Source organism: Lacerta agilis, chromosome 2 (assembly GCF_009819535.1).
Source record: "Lacerta agilis isolate rLacAgi1 chromosome 2, rLacAgi1.pri, whole genome shotgun sequence".
NCBI classification, from domain to species: domain Eukaryota; kingdom Metazoa; phylum Chordata; class Lepidosauria; order Squamata; family Lacertidae; genus Lacerta; species Lacerta agilis.
This window is the reverse complement of record NC_046313.1, coordinates 48127124-48145041: the sequence shown is the minus strand read 5'-3', so window position 1 is coordinate 48145041 and position 17918 is coordinate 48127124. Positions and strand designations below refer to the sequence as shown.

At 42.5% G+C, this 17918-nt stretch overlaps 1 protein-coding gene across 2 annotated transcripts in view; it reads left to right on the top strand.

The window, feature by feature from the left end:
* NEURL1B (neuralized E3 ubiquitin protein ligase 1B) overlaps positions 1-17649 on the top strand; it is a 46593-nt gene extending 28944 nt beyond the window's left edge. For both annotated transcript variants that reach the window (XM_033139946.1, XM_033139947.1), the window contains exons 2-5: positions 9492-10052; positions 14052-14759; positions 15478-15603; positions 17399-17649. In XM_033139946.1, the coding sequence (XP_032995837.1) occupies positions 9492-10052; positions 14052-14759; positions 15478-15603; positions 17399-17643 (1640 nt within the window). In that variant the 3' untranslated portion in view covers positions 17644-17649. The remainder of the gene's footprint in view (positions 1-9491; positions 10053-14051; positions 14760-15477; positions 15604-17398) is intronic.
* Positions 17650-17918: the final 269 nt, after the last annotated feature.

The following is a 17918-nucleotide window of genomic DNA, read 5'->3' as shown; positions in this document are numbered from 1 at the left end:
GCTCAAAGGTCCATTGCACTAGGATATGTCATGGGATAGATGATTAAGTTGCTTTTCAGGGTGGGGGTGGGGATCAAGTCACAAGCTAAAGTCATGAAATTTGCTCTGGAAACAACACAGTTTACTGTTTCAGCTATTCTAAAGTAGCTGTGAGATGAATCTACGAGAATGAAATGGGCTCCTTTGTATTTCCATGCCAGATTGATAACGATTTAGTAACAATATTAGTCCGAATTATATGTTTTTCAAGTTGTTGTAGGATGTTGTAGGATGGAAATAGCAGGAAAATTGTGTGTAATAGGAATTTTGGTGCAGTTTCTGTGAACTTAATGCTGTTTGTAAAGTTTCATTTCCTACCCCCCCCCCCCTCACACACGTGGCCCACTTCGTTCCTTGGCCTAGATTCTACGGAATTCACTTTCTCTGGGAATGGAGTTCATACTCATTTGGTAATGAAACTCTGCTTTTTCTTCTAGGGTTCCTTCCAGACAGCTGGTCATGAGAAAAATACAGTGGCTTGTCTGATTGAAGACATCCCTTGCCCCCTCAAAACAACTAAACCATACATTTCACATATTGCAATACTGTATAGATCAGGGTTCAAAATGCCAAAACAAAACTGCTCCCTGTTTGCTATAATGGACAGTTGAAGTCTCTCTCTTTTACAAGTAGCAGCACACACGAAGAGGAAATGCTTGCATTTGAATCTGTGGCTGTTCTAACACTGCCTAGTCTATTTCCCATTCAAAAGTCCTTTTGAAGTGTTTTAGAGCTTTCTGGATAGGGAGGAGGTCGGTCAAAAATTCAGCCACCACCCAGCTCTCACAATGAATTCACATCATTTGAACAATAGGATCTCAAAATAAAATGTTAGTTATAGGATGCATTCATTGAAAGGTCTCTCTCTCTCTCTCTCCCACCCCCCCACCCCCGTTTCGGTAACATCCACACAGTTGAGTGTACATAAAATAATGACAGGTTCTATCCCTTGTTTCCCAGATAAGAATTAAGTAAGTAAAACATATTTTTTGTTGTTCTGCATTTTTAATGACATTTTTAAATTTGGATGATTTAAGGAACTATTATTCCACCTTAGAAAAAGTTTCAGCTAAGTTTGTGTGTTCATTCCCTCTGAATATTTAGAGCATACAAGCTCCACACATGGAAGTCTGTCTTCATAGCTGTGGGCTAAAAACTGGCCTTTTAAAAGTGTGAAAGCTGAAGCTTTTGTAATGCATCCAATATCAAGATCTCTTCCTTTCCTTTGTGTCTTCACAACTGGGACATGTACACCTACTGATGTATTGTGACTAGACAGGGCTGAAGTGCAGCATCTAAAACATCTCCCTGAACACAATAGGAGGAATAAACATTTTTCTTGCAATAATGTATCATTCCCTTTAGGCCCATTTTAAATGCCTTGAACATCATTCGTTCCCCTTTATCTTTAGTCCTCCATTGTTTTGATGTCTGCTAGATTCCAGTAACCCAGAGCTAGAGGTTGGGACAAATTCTGATTCGTCATCAGGTATCTTGGGGTTCATCCTATAAAAGGGCTGTGCTTTCAGAGGCAAGGGATGTTCTGCTCCAAGCTGTGAGCTACTAACTTATTTTGCCCTGAATAATCATAGCATAGCATTTTCTGTGTCTGGAATTCTGCTACATTGCCTTTTTCCACAGTTGCATCTTTGTTGTGGGACAAAAATGAACAATTAGGAGCAGCTTTGTAACACATCTTAAGTAGTGCTTATCTACACATAAACTGTTTGCCCAAACACTGTTTCCAATGTTAAGAGGGTTTTTGTTTGTTTTTGTTTTATGTTTCTGTGTTTCTGATACTAAATCATTAAGGGCTTATCTTCACAGGTTTGCATTTCTAGAGTTTAAACTATAGCAGTTGCTTGCTACCAAAGTGAGAGCCTTCAGTTCTCAATTCTTCTTGTTTAGATTGGCAAAAAACTCACACCTGCACTTCAAACGTTCATGGAGGTGCATTGTGCATGGGACAAAATACTAATGTGGTTATGTTTGTGTCACGGGGAAGAGGGGACCATTGCAGGAGATACTGTTGAAAACACTGTTTTTCAGAATGGCTCTGTAATGATAACCTTACTCATTAAAACTTATCTCATATATTCTGACTTTATTAAAACCTTCACAGCATATTCACAAAGGGACTATGGGTTTCATAGCTGTCAACCCTCCCTGCTGTTCCCCTATAATAAGGGAATTTCCTTCAAAAAAAGGGAAAGGTTGACAGCTATGATGGGTTTCCTCTTGAAACACAGTTTTTAAATGTCCAGGAGAGGACAAAGTTGAATGAAAAAGCATTAAGCAATAATTGATTTGTGAGAGCAAGCTCTGAGACTTGTTGCTATGGCTCTCTGGTGTACTTGTCTCATGTCCTTTAGAGATTTTAGTACAATTGCTCCTGCTTTCCATCTGTGCAAATGAAACCAGGTGGCCTGCCTCAGGGCTTTAAGTGGCCATTAGATGATTAGGATTTAGGTTATGGCTCTGTTGGCTTAGGGGAAGTATTGCCGTGGCTGTAATGTAAAAACCCCCACCACAGTTTGTTTATTTAATTATGTTTTAAGATTGTTTAATCTAGTGCCTCTATTCTTGTGGACTCATTGTGGTGAGAAAAAAATATTTTCTACATTCAACATAGTTGGGTTCCCCCCCCCATTTCTTTGGAGGTACTAAGTCCTCCCACATCTTGAAAGAGGTTGGATGTAGTGGCCCTGTTGAAAATGACTTTTGGGGAGAGTCTGTGGATGGTTTGCTTCTTGGCTTAGGCCTCACATAATGTCTTATTTGAATTTGGGAAGTTTTCTCCTAGATTAAAAGTCTGTTTGTCTTAGATAGTGGTACTGAAAACCACCACCACCACATTTTCCTGTAGTGTGTGGTTCTTTTATTGTCCGGTACTACCAGTATCTGTTCTGTGGGTATTTTGAGTGGTTCTCCCCTCTGCTGCCCTCTGCTTGTGAGATGTTATAGTCTGCATTATGTAGGTCAATTCAAGATGAGTTGTTAGGTAACAGTACTGTGCCTTGATGTAGGTCACTGGGCTAGGTTATCTTCTGGCCTTTTCAGCCATATGAGTCATTGAAGCCAAGTAGTCTTTCGTTCTTCCAATGCACGTTTTAGGAGAAGTGTGTCCTGTATAAACATGTCTTTTAATTTCAGCATTTCCTCCAGTTTGGATCATTGCCATTACCCTCCAGAGACACCAAATAATTTAAGCTGCCTGAGTGTTCAGGAGATGAACATTGTGTGATTGTAATGCTGATATGTGTGGCTGAGAAGAAAGACACAGAATATATAATGCTTTGTACAAGATGATGCAAACTGTAGTGTGTTTGTGTGTGTCTTGGGGAATCTTGGTTGGTTTAAGTATTGTTCACAATAAGAGTTTTGTTCTAAAATGGAATTTTAAAAGCTTCAGTGAGGTTAGTACAATGTACATTAAAGAAAAGGGTTTGTGTGTCCTTCCATTCACAAAGCCAAACAATACCGGAAATAACTGGTTTTTTATATATATATTTAAAAATGCATGTTGAAAAGAATACCAAACCCATGATTTAAGGATGTATTATAGTGTGTGTTTGTTTTTTAAATCAACTGAAATCACCATGAGATTGGCAGCTAAGAGCTTTTCTAAAACCAGCAGTGTGGGATACACTGTGGGCCCCAATTCCATACAGTCAGGCTTTTCCAAATCCTCATGCATCTGGATTAAATCACTAAATTAAATTAAAAGATATATAAATAAGTGTGATTTAAACTGGGTGAGGGGCTGAAGTATGGAGTGGGGAATGATTTGGATTGTTTGCAAACTAGTCTTCTGAAAAAAGCTAAAAATATAATCACTGCAACAGATATGTTGCTGGTTACCAGTACAGCTACCACTGCCACCACTTTCTCCAACCTCAGGATGGTGAGATTATGTGAACTGAGATAATCTCATACTCCATTTTGAATAGTCCATATTCTCCTTTTATTTCCTATGAGCTGCTTCTTCACATATTCTATTTCTATCAGCCGCACCACAGATTGACCAATCAACGTAAAATATTTGAGGTTGTTACAGCCAATAACATGCTCACTTATCATATGGCAATTTATGACAATATTTTACCACTGTCATTTTGGGGTGTACATGTACGCCATTGGTCCACCACACAGACTGACAAGGCTTGTTATTGAAATGTTATAGATATTTCCCCATACACTATCCAAAACACTTTCATGATCAGAAGTATCTGGAAATAGGATATGATTACTTATGTACCAGTTGAAGCTATCCTTTGCCGTGGACTTCAGAATGGTAGAGAATGAGGCACCCACTGGGATGAGAATGTGTTGTCAGTCTAGGTTGATGTCTGGTGCATGGAAAATGCTTTTTGCCACTCTTTGCTCTGCATCTCTTGTGGAAGATGCTGGTTTTACGCATGCAAAATATCTTGTAAAAAATTATGCTTGCTATGGGGCAACTATATTTACAGTGCTCTTTTGTTGTCCCAGTCCTGCTAAAGAAAAAGTGCTGTACGTTTTAAAAGGGTAACTGACAGGTGTCCGTGCTAGTAAAGGATAACATGACCCATTCATTTCCTTCAGGATAATTCCCTATTGTATAATTGCAACATGCTTTCCTGTTTGTTTTGTTTTTTAAATAACTCCTGGCCTAAACTTCCTGTTCATCAGCTTGGAATGATGGTAGCATTTTGGCTATACAACTGCTTTTCCATCTTTTGACATTACTCATCAGCCTCTTAAAATTCTCTGGATTTATCCAATGCATAAAAAAATTCCTATCATCTGTCTGCCTACCTACCTACCTACCTATCTAATTCCTTGGCTTGATATTCTTCTCTGCTTGTACATTCAAGGAATGGGATAGGGATTATACAAAATGTAGGGGTGTGTGCGTGTGTATACACACACATTTTTTATACCTTAAGATCATGAACTATGTGAAGGTGTGCTGAAGAATGTGTTTGAAGATAGTGAAACAGTTTGTTGCTGTACAACAGGATGTAACAATAAGCAGGCAGCTTATGTGGGGGTTATGTTCCGGCGGATTGTGCCTAAAGCCAAATTATGCATAGTCAAAATCCACTGAGCTCAGTGGTAAGTGGGATTGCCAAAGTTGTTTCTCCCAGAACCTCACACCATTTCTCCACCCTTTTAATTTTTATTTATTTTGCCCGCACATAAAGCTGAATGTGCAAAAGTTAAATGCGCATACGTTGCGGGCTTGCTGTATTTATTGAAATATTCCTCTCTCCACCACTCCCTATGGCAGCCATTCCTGGACAAGGCAGTTGAGCATATACTTAGTCAACTAAGAAGAATGAAACAATGACTATTTTAGAGGAAGGGACACCCATTAAAAACTCAATAAGCAGATACTAAGAATGGTTTTCTTGGCAGTCAGTGCCAATATATCTAGATCAGATTGTGCAGAAACTGCGCTATTGTACTGAATATTAGATGGTGAGTTTTCCCGTTCACAAGGCAAGTTGTAAAGTGCATTGTATAGGCCAATAGTGATAAGTGGGAGCAGTTTGCAGCTTAATCACAAAAGTGTATGTGTCACAGGCCTTAAATGCGCATACGTTGCGGGCTTGCTGTATTTATTGAAATATTCCTCTCTCCACCACTCCCTATGGCAGCCATTCCTGGACAAGGCAGTTGAGCATATACTTAGTCAACTAAGAAGAATGAAACAATGACTATTTTAGAGGAAGGGACACCCATTAAAAACTCAATAAGCAGATACTAAGAATGGTTTTCTTGGCAGTCAGTGCCAATATATCTAGATCAGATTGTGCAGAAACTGCGCTATTGTACTGAATATTAGATGGTGAGTTTTCCCGTTCACAAGGCAAGTTGTAAAGTGCATTGTATAGGCCAATAGTGATAAGTGGGAGCAGTTTGCAGCTTAATCACAAAAGTGTATGTGTCACAGGCCTTAATGCATTTGTGCCTGGCGGTCTTTGATTTTGTTCTCTGGCCTTATCACGCTCTTATTGAAGTTGGCGATAAAGCTTCCGCTATTGGTGTAAACAACGCTGCCCTGAATGCCTGAGAACGTTTACCCCGTTGGGCCTATCTGTAACTCGCTATTCATTATGTGTACTGCTATTATGTGCCTCTCCATTCTTTCCTGTATCTCTCCATTCTTAAGATAAGTGTAATGAAAAGAAATATCTTAAGAATTCAGTTTCTGTTTCTAGTTCTCATATAAAGATAAACTTGTTTGCATGTGCTAGTTCCATCCAACTCCTGAAATGGCATATGTTTCCCACCTCTTCATGGCTGCCACGTACTTAGGTGTTACTGTAACAGAAGTGGTGCTCCCAGGACGCTCTGGCCAGAAACACTATATTTTCACCTTCAGCAAGTTGCTAGTCTCTCAGTTCTGCCAGCTGAGTCTCTTGCACCAGAGAGTGGTTCATGGCCCATGTTGTTCACTTGGGAAGTGCAAGTGCTTCTCTCCCAGTTATTTATTTACATTTGCTAGTCATCTTGGTTCTCTCCTTTTGGAAATTTTTTCTTAAAACCTATCTGCCATCCTTTGGCAGGATGTTTACATTACAAACAGGCTTGTATAACCTCCTGAGAGGCACTGCTGCTGCTAAGGATTTGGCCTGCTAAAGATATCATTCAAGAGGTATTGTTGCCAGCTTTGTTCCTTTATCATCATTATTATACTGGCACGTTTTCTAAACCTTTTGCAAGCTTGTACTGCATACATTGGGAGGTGAGAATGCTTAGCTCCATACTATAAAAACCTCCCGTCTACTGATTTCTGCAGATAAAAAGCAGGGCAGTCTGTTTTTTTTCTGGTCAGGCAGTCCTAAGGGGGAGGTAAAACAGATCCATCTCACCAAAACTGACATGCTGCCCTGTCCTGTGCATGTTTACTTGTACGTAAACACCACTTAACACAGTGGGATGTGTTTGCAGGCCGGAATGGGTTGGATTGCATTCTTGAGCTCCTTCCATAGAAATGTCTGTAGAGACTGAGAGACCCCATGAAATGCTTTCAGAATCTGCAACTATTAGGCTGCATTCCTATCACACATTTAAAGCACTATGATACACTTCAAACAGCCTTGGCTTCCCAAGAATTCTGGGAGCTGTAGTTTGTTAGGAGACCCCTCTTACCCATAGAGAGCAACAATTCCTAGAGTTCCATGTGAAGAGGGAAAATGGCAGCCCTGTGAATTCCCAGGATTATTTGGAGGAAGCCATGACTGTTTAAAGCGGTATCACAGTGCTTTAAATGTATGGTGTGAATGTGGCTTAGGAGTGCAACACCTGACTGGGCTTTTCCGAATGGACTTTTACACAATCAAAAGAGCCTGTCTGGTTGTTGGGAGGAAAATAATGGGAGAGAATAGGCAGGAATCAATTTTGAAGTAGAGTTTTTCTGGGCTGTTTAGTGTGTGGCTGCTGAGGTCAGCTAATGCTTTTTGGTATGCATTTTAATTACTGTTAAGTAAAAGAAGTAAGTCACCAATGTTAGGAATGTGTTGTTTGTTTTTAAGGAGAGGTGTTGCCATTATTTGAAACAATTGTCACTTGCACAATATCAATTCAAAAGTACTGAAGCTCCCGCCGTGAAGGTATTTTAAAATATATTTAAACAAATCCCTATTCCTCTCAAGTATAAAGTGTCAAGCAGGACCTTAGTGTAGTTTGGTTTTCCAGCTATGTTAATATTTCAGCATGTGGCTACTTGTAATTACAATAAAACTGTTTTGACATTTGTGTTTGGGGTTTATTAGGGTGGAAGCTTTAATCTTGTCTCACTGAGGTATTTTGTGGGTGCGTCGTTCATTAAAAATAAGGGAAATGATTACTGAATATTTGCCATGACACTGTTCCTGCCATAAGGGGAAGTCATAGGACAGACTTAGAAAAACAGTTTCATTAGGAGCCAATTTCCCCCACCCTAGGGCTGCTTCATTTAGCTTTGGGGGTTTCTGGTGGCCCTATTTTATCTTGTAGTTCAGTGTGTACATATAAAGATTGGATAAGGGAAAATGCATGCTGTTTATGCTAAAACACAAGGCTAGAAATCATGATGCCCAAAATGGATTTTCAGAATTTAAGCCACCAGCAGCTAACATTTGAAGCAACATACAATTGAAATCTAGTTCTTAGAGCCGCAAAGCATGTTGTGGATACTAAGCAGGCGAAAGATAGTTCAGTGCCACTAAGATAAATCTGCCACCTCCTTTTGTTGATATGCTGTCATGGTTCCAAACATACAATCTACCTGTCTGCTTCTGAGTTCATGGGTAGAGGAGGGCACTGTTGCTTCAAGTCACTTCCAACAGGACATGTATTGGGGACCAAGAAGAGGCAGAAGGGTGGCAGCAAGTAATATTACCACATATCAGCAGCTTCTCTTTATGTCAATCTTCCTCTCTGCTCTCAGGTAGCACACATAGGCTGCCTGGGGTGCAGGGCTCCAGACTTTCTCTGTCTTCTGGGATGCCTACTTAACAATTGTCCAAAGTTATAGATCAGGGTCAGCAAACTTTTTCAGCAGGGGGCCAGCCCATTGTCCCTCAGACCTTGTGGGGGGGCAGACTTTATTTTTTGGGGGGAAATAATGAATGAATTCCTATGCCCCACAAATATCCCAGAGATGCATTTTAAATAAAAGGACACATGCTATTCATGTAAAAACACGCTGATTCACAGACGGCCTGCGGGCCGGATTTAGAAGGCGATTGGGCTGGATCCGGCCCCCGGACCTTAGTTTGCCTACCCATGTTTTAGATTGTAGAAGCAGTTGTTGAGCAAATCTGATTATATCAGCAATGAAATTGTCTAGTCAGTTCCTCTTTCGGCCCCAAACAGTAGTAGTGTGATTATTGCAGTTTGGATCTCCCCACCTCAACCTAGTGCAGTGTTTTTCAACCACTGTTCCGCGGCACACTAGTGTGCCGCGAGATGTTGCCTGGTGTGCCGTGGGAAAAATTTGTTTATTTGATTCCTATTCAAGAGAATTACTTTATATATAGTCAATATAGGCACAGAGTTAAATTTTTTAACATTTTCTAATGGTGGTGTGCCTCGTGATTTTTTTCATGAAACAAGTGTGCCTTTGCCCAAAAAAGGTTGAAAAACACTGACCTAGTGCACTAAGATATTTTTTGTTTGTGTTTCTGTTGAGGTGTCAGTTGTGTCTAGCAATGTACTCATTTAAAAACTGATTCCAGCTGAACACTGGCTGAGAGACAGAATTTTTCTCCACTGGAAAAACGTCATTCTTATTAGGATTACAAGAACAGGGAGCAGAGGAACTTTGTCCAAATAAGGAGTGTGTTTGTATCTGAAATCTAGCCTAGAATCTGCACATATCAGGAGCTGGGGCGGGGAAGCAGTTTTCTTAGCATTGCAACCTAAATTAGCAAATTCCTAACAATGCCTCTTCTTCCTGTTTTTTTTATTATTATTTGCAGACACCAGTCAACAGGCTCGCTCTGTATCCCACAGGCCTTATTACACACTGCCCAACAGTAGCCATGAGAGGCGGTCTGTCCTCACCATTACTGAACCTCCGCGATTCCATTTCCAGGCCAAAGGAAAAAACATACGCCTGGATGCCCATTCCCGCAAAGCCACTCGGAGGAACAGTTTCTGCAACGGCGTCACTTTCACCAACCGGCCCATCCACCTCTACGAGAAAGTGCGTCTCAAGCTGGTGTCTGTGCACCACGGGTGGAGCGGGGCCCTGCGCTTTGGCTTCACCACTCACGATCCATCGCAGATGAGCGCAGACGACATACCAAAATACGCTTGCCCAGACCTGGTGACGCGGCCAGGCTTCTGGGCTAAAGCCCTGCCAGAGAGATTTGCACTAAGAGACAACATCTTGGCGTTCTGGGTCGACCGCCATGGGAGAGTTTTCTATAGCGTTAATGACGAAGAGCCGATTCTGTTTCACTGTGGCGTCAAAGTCTCCGGGCCTCTCTGGGCACTGATAGATGTCTATGGAATCACTCATGAAGTGCAAATACTAGGTAGGTGTATATGGTCTGTTAAAAAAATATCTCCTTCTGTATAGACCCTTTTGTCATATCTCCCTTTTCTGAGAACAAGCTGTGTGAGGTAGGCTGTGGTGCTTATGTTGTAAAGTGTAAAGCCCAGATACTGTACTAAGCTTGCATTTTGATTTTCATCCAGTCACTGTTACTGGGACTCGGGTTCAAATCCCTACTTAGGTAGGAAGCTCATGGTCTCTCTGCCAAGCCTACCTCACAGGCTTGCTGTGAGGATAATAATGAAGAAGGAAAGAACCAGGTGTGCCACCATGAGCTCTTGGAGGAAAGGTGGAATGTAAATGTAATAAATAAATGAAATAAGCAAGCCCCTGCTTGCAAATGTGAAATCTTCAGGCGGACATTCTGCTCCCTCGTGGTTAAATTGGATTGCACCATGGGGCAGATAAGCTGGCAACAGATATTTTCCCCCCAATTACAGTTGCCTAAATTTATACACCCACACTTCAGAAATTTAAAGCCAATGCTGGAAACTGCTTATAGTATATATATTGGTAGCCTATTCCTATTACATAAGCTCGCTTGATAAAACTGCAGGTGTGTTTGTTGCACTGGTGCCCTTGGTGTGAGATAGCTTTTAACTTTTGGAACTGTGAGTCCCACAACCAAGGAGACCAAGCCAATGACATGAGGCCTCCTCCCCTTGCATTGGCTCCACAGACTGCCAGCTGTGTGTACCATGCAGTTCCGTGACTCATCCTCCCTCTCCAGCTCAGGCTTTATAACCATTATCTCCTGTGACGGCCACTTAGAGCCTCTCATGTGGCATTCCTGCCCTATCGGGGGTTTTTTAGAAAGCACAGCACCTTGACACAAGAGAAACGCCAGCTTCTCTGCTTATCAGAGGACTCCAGCGAGGGCAGCAATGCCGTAATTCTCTTTCCAAGAGTTTGGAAACTTTTCCAAAGCACTGGATTTTTCCTCTTCTTGAATCTATTCCGTCCAGGCAAGAGATTCCTCGCTCTTCATTTATCACCTTGTGTTGTAGAGTTCAGGTGATAGCTTGGCTGCAGTCGGCGTACCTAGAAATACAGCTCAATGAGCCATGATTGTGGACTTATTTTTGTCCTTATAGACAAGCCTGATAGTATGTGTTTACAAAGCACTAGGGATCTTGGATGCTGCCTGTGATGTAATCTGCTGCCTCCAGTGTTCTCAGAACATGAACACTAATACATGCTTCTGGTGTACTTGGGGGTTATCTGAATAAAGCTGTCACAACCCCCTCCCCCCTTTCTGGTATTGGTTTACTTACTGCACATATTTGTAGCTCTACAGTTGACTTCAAAGGACAGATTTGGCATTCTTGTCATCTTAATTGTGGACATGATTGTTAAAGATAACATAGCTTCAGCAATAATGACATAATGAATGCATTAATGGAAAATAGTTCAAATCATTCTTAAGTAAAGGTAAAGGGACCCCTGACCATTAGGTCCAGTCGCAGAAGACTCTGGGGTTGTGGCGCTCATCTTGCTTTATTGGCCGAGGGAGCCGGCGTACAGCTTCTGGGTCATGTGGCCAGCATGACTAAGCCGCTTCTGGCGAACCAGAGCAGTACACGGAAATGCCGTTTACCTTCCCACCAGAGTGGTACCTATTTATCTGCTTGCACTTTGACGTGCTTTCAAACTGCTAAGTTGGCAGGAGCAGGGACCGAGCAACAGGAGCTCACCCCGTCACGGGGATTCAAACCGCCAACCTTCTGATTGTTAAGCCCTAGGCTCTGTGGTTTAACCCACAGTGCCACCCGCATCATTCTTAAGTAGGCTCGGTTTACATTGGGGCGCTTAAAATTTTGAAAACCACCACCACAACCTCTCCCCAAATTCTTAAGCCCCCTTTCCAAACACCTAGGAATAGTACGTTATTAACCATTGCCCTTGTACCAAGTTTTAAGTGCCTTGCCAAAAGGCTATTGAAATTTATTCTGTGCCTTGCATAAGTGGGTATTTATGCCATACCAAGACCTAGCATGATTCTGAAAGTTGTTTTTATATTTTCACTTGAGTTTGCCTGTGCCCTACTAAGCCTTGTCAGAAAGCTATGGTCTGTGGTGTGTTAGATCCTGCATTATGACCCTGGGTAGAGTTGAAGGGGCACAGCTCCTATGAAGTAAATTATACAATGGCTAGCTTGTCAGTGGAAGCAGCAGGTAGAAACCAGGCCATTTCTCTCTCCCCCTGTAGTCTGTAGAACTATAGTTTACAATGTGCTATAGCACTTGCTGGCCACAGTCAATTAATTTTGACTGTGTGCCAAAAGCCCATTAAAATAAATGAACATAACAGCACTTAACTCTTGCTGAATTTTGGTCAGAGCCTTCAAAAGTGCTCGGCTGCCTCTTTCCCTTCGGAGCATCCATGTGAAATAGATCACTATTATTACCATTTTACAGGTAGAAATGTAAGAGAAAGTGAGGGCCAAGTTGGATCACTTTTGTAGTGTCAGTAATTGGGGAGTGGCTGGAAGACGGGAACAGAGAGTGTCCCAAATATAGAACTGTAGATGCTTTACAAAGCAGAAGGATGCACTGTGTACAAATTCCTTCTATTAACTCTTAACATTGTAGATGTGAAGCTTTTATGACTTAAGCAATTAGAGAAAGCCACTCCTTCTTTGAAATATTGAACTGGCTACTTGGGAATCCTGAGGAGGAAGACGGGCTTTACTTTAACACCCCTTCCCAGATTCCTTCTGTCAAGAAAAGCTATGTGGCTAATCAAAATTGAAAGCTGTTTATACGTTTGATTTTTCCATATATTGCATTGATAGTCAGCTTTAAGCACTTCAGATAAATTTTCAATACATTTCCACTTTTAAGAAGGCCAAAATGCATGCAAATGCAGCAAAGAGTTATGTGTAACTTAAAATCAAGTTTAACAGTGTAAACCTGTGAACGTTTTCTCAGAAGTAAATCCCACTTAATTCAGTGTGGCTTATTCCTAAGCAAGCATGCACAGTACTGCAGCCTTAAGATGCCATCCACAAGTCATACCATGATTTCAGCATGAATTACTGTCCAGGTAGTGGCCCCCAGATTATAGATCTAAGACTTTGGGGGAAATAATCTTATGATGATTCTTCCTTTTAGAAATCTGAATGTCCTAAATCAAGGGTTTGCCGAAGTATCTTGCCCTTTGCTTTCCTCACACCCATTCTTTTTCTCATTATCAACTCTCAATAACAGGGGAATGGTTCATATGGAGTGGTGCGCTTCTAGTTTTTATACTTTGGGGCTAGAAATGTTTGTGGGTTTTTTGTTTACATTGGGTGCTATGAGATGGGATGTTGTGATGGGAGAGAGTTTGTCACTTGTTCACATAGCCTGTCAGTAACAAATAGTCTAGTGTGCTTTGAAACATTTTTTTAAAGGTCACCACTGCTATTTTAGCATGCAAGTACATTACACACAATTTATTATTAATGCTCTAAAGTGATTAAATGCATTCTCTTTCCAGTCTCTCTTACATGAATTAAATTGGCAAGGACGGGGGGGGGGGGCCTGCGGAGCTATGAGAGATATGAGACGAGGAAGGAATATTTATTCTCGTCTCAAGTAGGTAGTGTAGTTTGCAGAATGTGCTTTTCTGCAATTGAGTGAGTCAGTGAACAGAAACAGTTCTCTTTTTGTGAGCATCAAATACAAGTCTGCAAGGAATAGAGGCCCCTGCATTGGGCAACCAGCTTGCAGTATGGTGTTCCTTTGGACAGCGCTCCCGTAGAATAGCAAATATAGGTGGAGCTTTGTTTGATGGAAGAATTCTTAACTGCCTTGAAAATTCTGTGTTTCCAGATAGATTTTTCTTTCTTTATGTCCTTCTGCCCACTTTAATTGGAAACACAGTTGGACTAGGAAAGTATCATATTTGATGTTTTAAGTATGATGAAGGAGTGGCCAAAAAGCAACGATCAAGCCAGGGTAGGCTAATACAGCTTTTCCTTGTCATTGCCTCACAGACAGCATGTTTGCCGAGACGATGACCTCCACCCGTCTCAGCAACGCACGACTCAGCACTTGCCTTCCACAGAGCAGCCACGACTCAGCCAACTTCAACAACAACGAACTGGAGAACAACCAGGTGGTGGCCAAAATTGCTAATCTGAACTTGAGTCGTATGCCTGTGCTGCCGACAGATAATCACACCATCCCTTGCTGTCCAAGCAGGCGGCAGCTTGCCCAAGTGGTGCCTGCCTTTCTCGATACAGATCTGCGTTTCCACCCTACTCGTGGGCCCGACATTAACTTTTCTCAGGACCGGATGTCTGCCTGCACCAACTGGCAAGAGAGCAATAGGACTTTGGTGTTTTCCGACCGGCCTTTGCACATTGGCGAAAGCCTCTTTGTGGAAGTTGGACATCTGGGGCTGCCGTACTATGGAGCCCTCACGTTTGGCATCACTTCTTGTGATCCGGGTACTTTACGAACAAATGAGCTCCCAGCGGATCCAGACTTCCTTCTGGATCGCAAGGAATACTGGGTGGTTTGCCGAGGTTTCCCAGTCCTCAACAATGGGGACATCCTCAGCTTTGTGGTCTTGCCAAATGGAGAAGTGCACCATGGAATAAACGGGATCAACCGTGGGATGCTGATGTGCGTTGATACCTCGCAGTCACTGTGGGTATTTTTCACGATCCATGGTGTAATCAATCAACTCAAAATATTAGGTAAGTGCAGCTCAAAAATACGGGTATAGTGTAGTGTAACATGGAGATTTCTTTACAGCTTTGGAGAGGCATTACATTCTCCCTGGCTTCAGTGGGCTGTTGCCTCTCTCCATGGCATTTTATAGGCCAACTGAACCCCTGTTGCCACCAGCTGTGCCATGCATTGGCATTGCTGAAGCATGATCTTATATTTGGGGAGATGGGCAAAACCAAATATTTGCAAGGTCCTTTGAAAGTGGAATTCACAGGACCCTCTTTTCCTTTTCTTCTGATTGGTGATGCCTGCAAACCCTGCTTTGGGCCAAACCACATACCCCACATGTATGATGTCAGGTATAGGGGCAGGTGGGTGTGGCTTGGTCAAAAAAGCCTCATGGGCCCATGTTCTAATCTAGACATTCTCCACCACTGGTCTTCAACCTCCTGGTTGGATCTTGCCAGTCAGATTTTTGCCCCTGTCTGAATTGGGTGGGATTAGAGTGAGCTTTAACGAGGCAGTTAAGGCAAGCTTGGAACCAGAGGGAGCTCATTTTCTTTAAACAAATCAACCTGCTAATAAGTATTACAAAATACCAAGTTCCCAATTACACAGTAAGACTGTTGTGGAGATGAAATGGATGGTGCTGTCCCCAGGGTAGACTCTGTTCAGCACTGCATGCCTGAGAGATTCCTGCCCCACCCCTGAAGTTGACGAAACCTGTTATTTTTTTATTTCCAGGCACTGTGCAGTCCAGCCCTGTGACAGTCTCCCCCTCAGGATCCCCTGGAGGCTCCCAATATGACAGTGACTCAGATATGGCTTTCAGTGTGAACAGGTCCTCTTCCGCTTCTGAGTCATCCCTAGGTAAGAGACCCTTTCGCTTTGTGCCTTCTGCACTCTTGTTGTTTGAATACACACATTTCACCCTGCCCAAAAGATACAAGCCAGACCTTACAAGTTGAGTCTTGCTTTACCTGAACAAGGCATGTCGCAATTGGCACAGCGTGTGCCAAACTTCCTGTGAGAGAGGAGCGTCCAGATTTCCTAAAGCTGCTATTAGGGTTGTGTTAGACTTTAATGCAAGCAGATGGAAACCCTGAGAGTAACTAATTGACACCTGTTGCCGTCTGTAGGAAACGTCTGTTACATCTTCTTCCCTGAGGGATGGCTCAGTCGGTAGAGCATGAGACTATTAAACTCAGGGTTGTGGGTTTGAGCCCCACATTGGGCAAAATATTCCAGCACTGCAAGGGGTTGGACTAGATGATGCTCATGGTCCCGTCTAACTCTACAATTCTGTGAAGCCTAGAGAAACTAAAGCTACTTGATAAACCTGTCACACCCAGAACTCCATGGCAGGATAAGTAAGAGTAGATGGCCCACTTTACCTGAACAGGAATACCGTTGCATGGCAGCCTGTTTTTTGGGAAGGGGAACAAGGTGATGCTCCCAAAGAGCCATTGTTTGTCTGTCTCAAGGGTGGGGAATTTTTGGTGGATGCCAACTCTCATCAGCCATGGCCAAGAATGATGGAAATGGTCATCAGGAGGGCTGCAGGTTCCTCAGCCCTGGTCTATTCCCTCAGTGGTTTCATGAACCGCTCCAGAAGGGACTCCCCTGGTTGGGGTCATATGATCCCCATGTGATATTCGTAACAAGAAATGACCTTGTTTATGAAGAGCTGTCCTATGCTAGGGCTGTAACGTGTGGTTTTTGCAGAACCAGGGTAGATAGAACATGAAATGCAATACAAAATCATTTCTATTAAACAACAACAACCCAAAATTCACACAAATGTCACTCCACATGGACTTCACAACCACTGAACCACAGCTGGATGAAAGCCAATACTGTTTAATCTATCATCATGAGCTACTCTGCTCCAGAAATATTAAGAGCTGGTAAAACATCCTTCGCTGGTTCAAAGCTCATGCTATAGTATTCTATTAATGGAACTTTAGAATACAAAGTATATGATTGAAAACATTTTCTTACTACTTTTATTTATTGAATTCATTATTAAGTCTCTGAACATACAAATATTAACACCGGGTAGCTACAAACAGCCCCAAATCCCATTCATTAAATGCAGAGCTGCTGTGCCAGTTACTGTAAATAATTTTTAAAGAAACCAGCTTCTTTCTGTGAAAAGATATACGTGCTGCTATATAATACTCACCTGAATATTCTGATACGCACTTTAGAAATGGCCTTTTAAAGAAAGTACCCCACCCCAGCAATACCACATTTGGAAAGTTGCCGCAGCCGGTGTGACTGCCAGGCAGCGAAATTGAATGGGTAAGTGGTTCCTGCAACAGCCACAGCAGGGACAAATCATGATAGACAAAGTCTATCCAGCAGCACCCCATCCAAGTCATACTGCATGTCCTTGGTCTTTCAAAAACCTCCTGAATGACGACTGCTTGAAACTGTAGTTTTTATGAATGTGGAAGCAGGATTGATAGAGGTTTTGCTTCCCACAAAGGGTAGATATGCACACATTTCTCGAGTTCTGCTGTTACCTCTGCTGGTTTTAAAACACCCCCCAAACCTGTTTGTTCATAGCACTTTTGTCTAAAGCAAGCAATCCTTTGCGTTCCCCATTTTTCTTGGCAGCCTGGTTCTGACTTGAGGTTTCTCTGTTCCCCATTCCTTGCAGTGACTGCTCCAAGTTCACCTCTGAGCCCTCCAGTGTCTCCCGTGTTCCCACCTCCGGAGCCCTCAAGCAGCAAGAATGGCGAGTGCACCGTTTGCTTTGACAATGAGGTGGACGTGGTGATCTACACCTGTGGACACATGTGCCTCTGCAACACCTGTGGTCTTAAGCTGAAGAAACAACTCAATGCCTGCTGCCCAATCTGCCGACGGGTCATCAAAGACATTATTAAAATCTACCGCCCTTAAACCCCATTTGCAGCCGCCCTGAGGGTGTGTGTGTGGAGGGGGCGAGGGGGCAGGAGGAAGAATGTTGTTACTCATTGCCACAACTTACCGTCAACGCTTATGGGTTATTGTGCTGGTTACAGAGTGGCTCTTTTGTCTATATTTCTGTGTTTTGACCAGTAGGAACCAATCAGGGATAATTAAGTGATCTGGGAAACACTCTGGTCCTTGTGGATGCTGAAGGTACAGCTGCTGAGTGGGAAGAGCTTCATCAAGATGCTGCTCTGCTGGGTTAA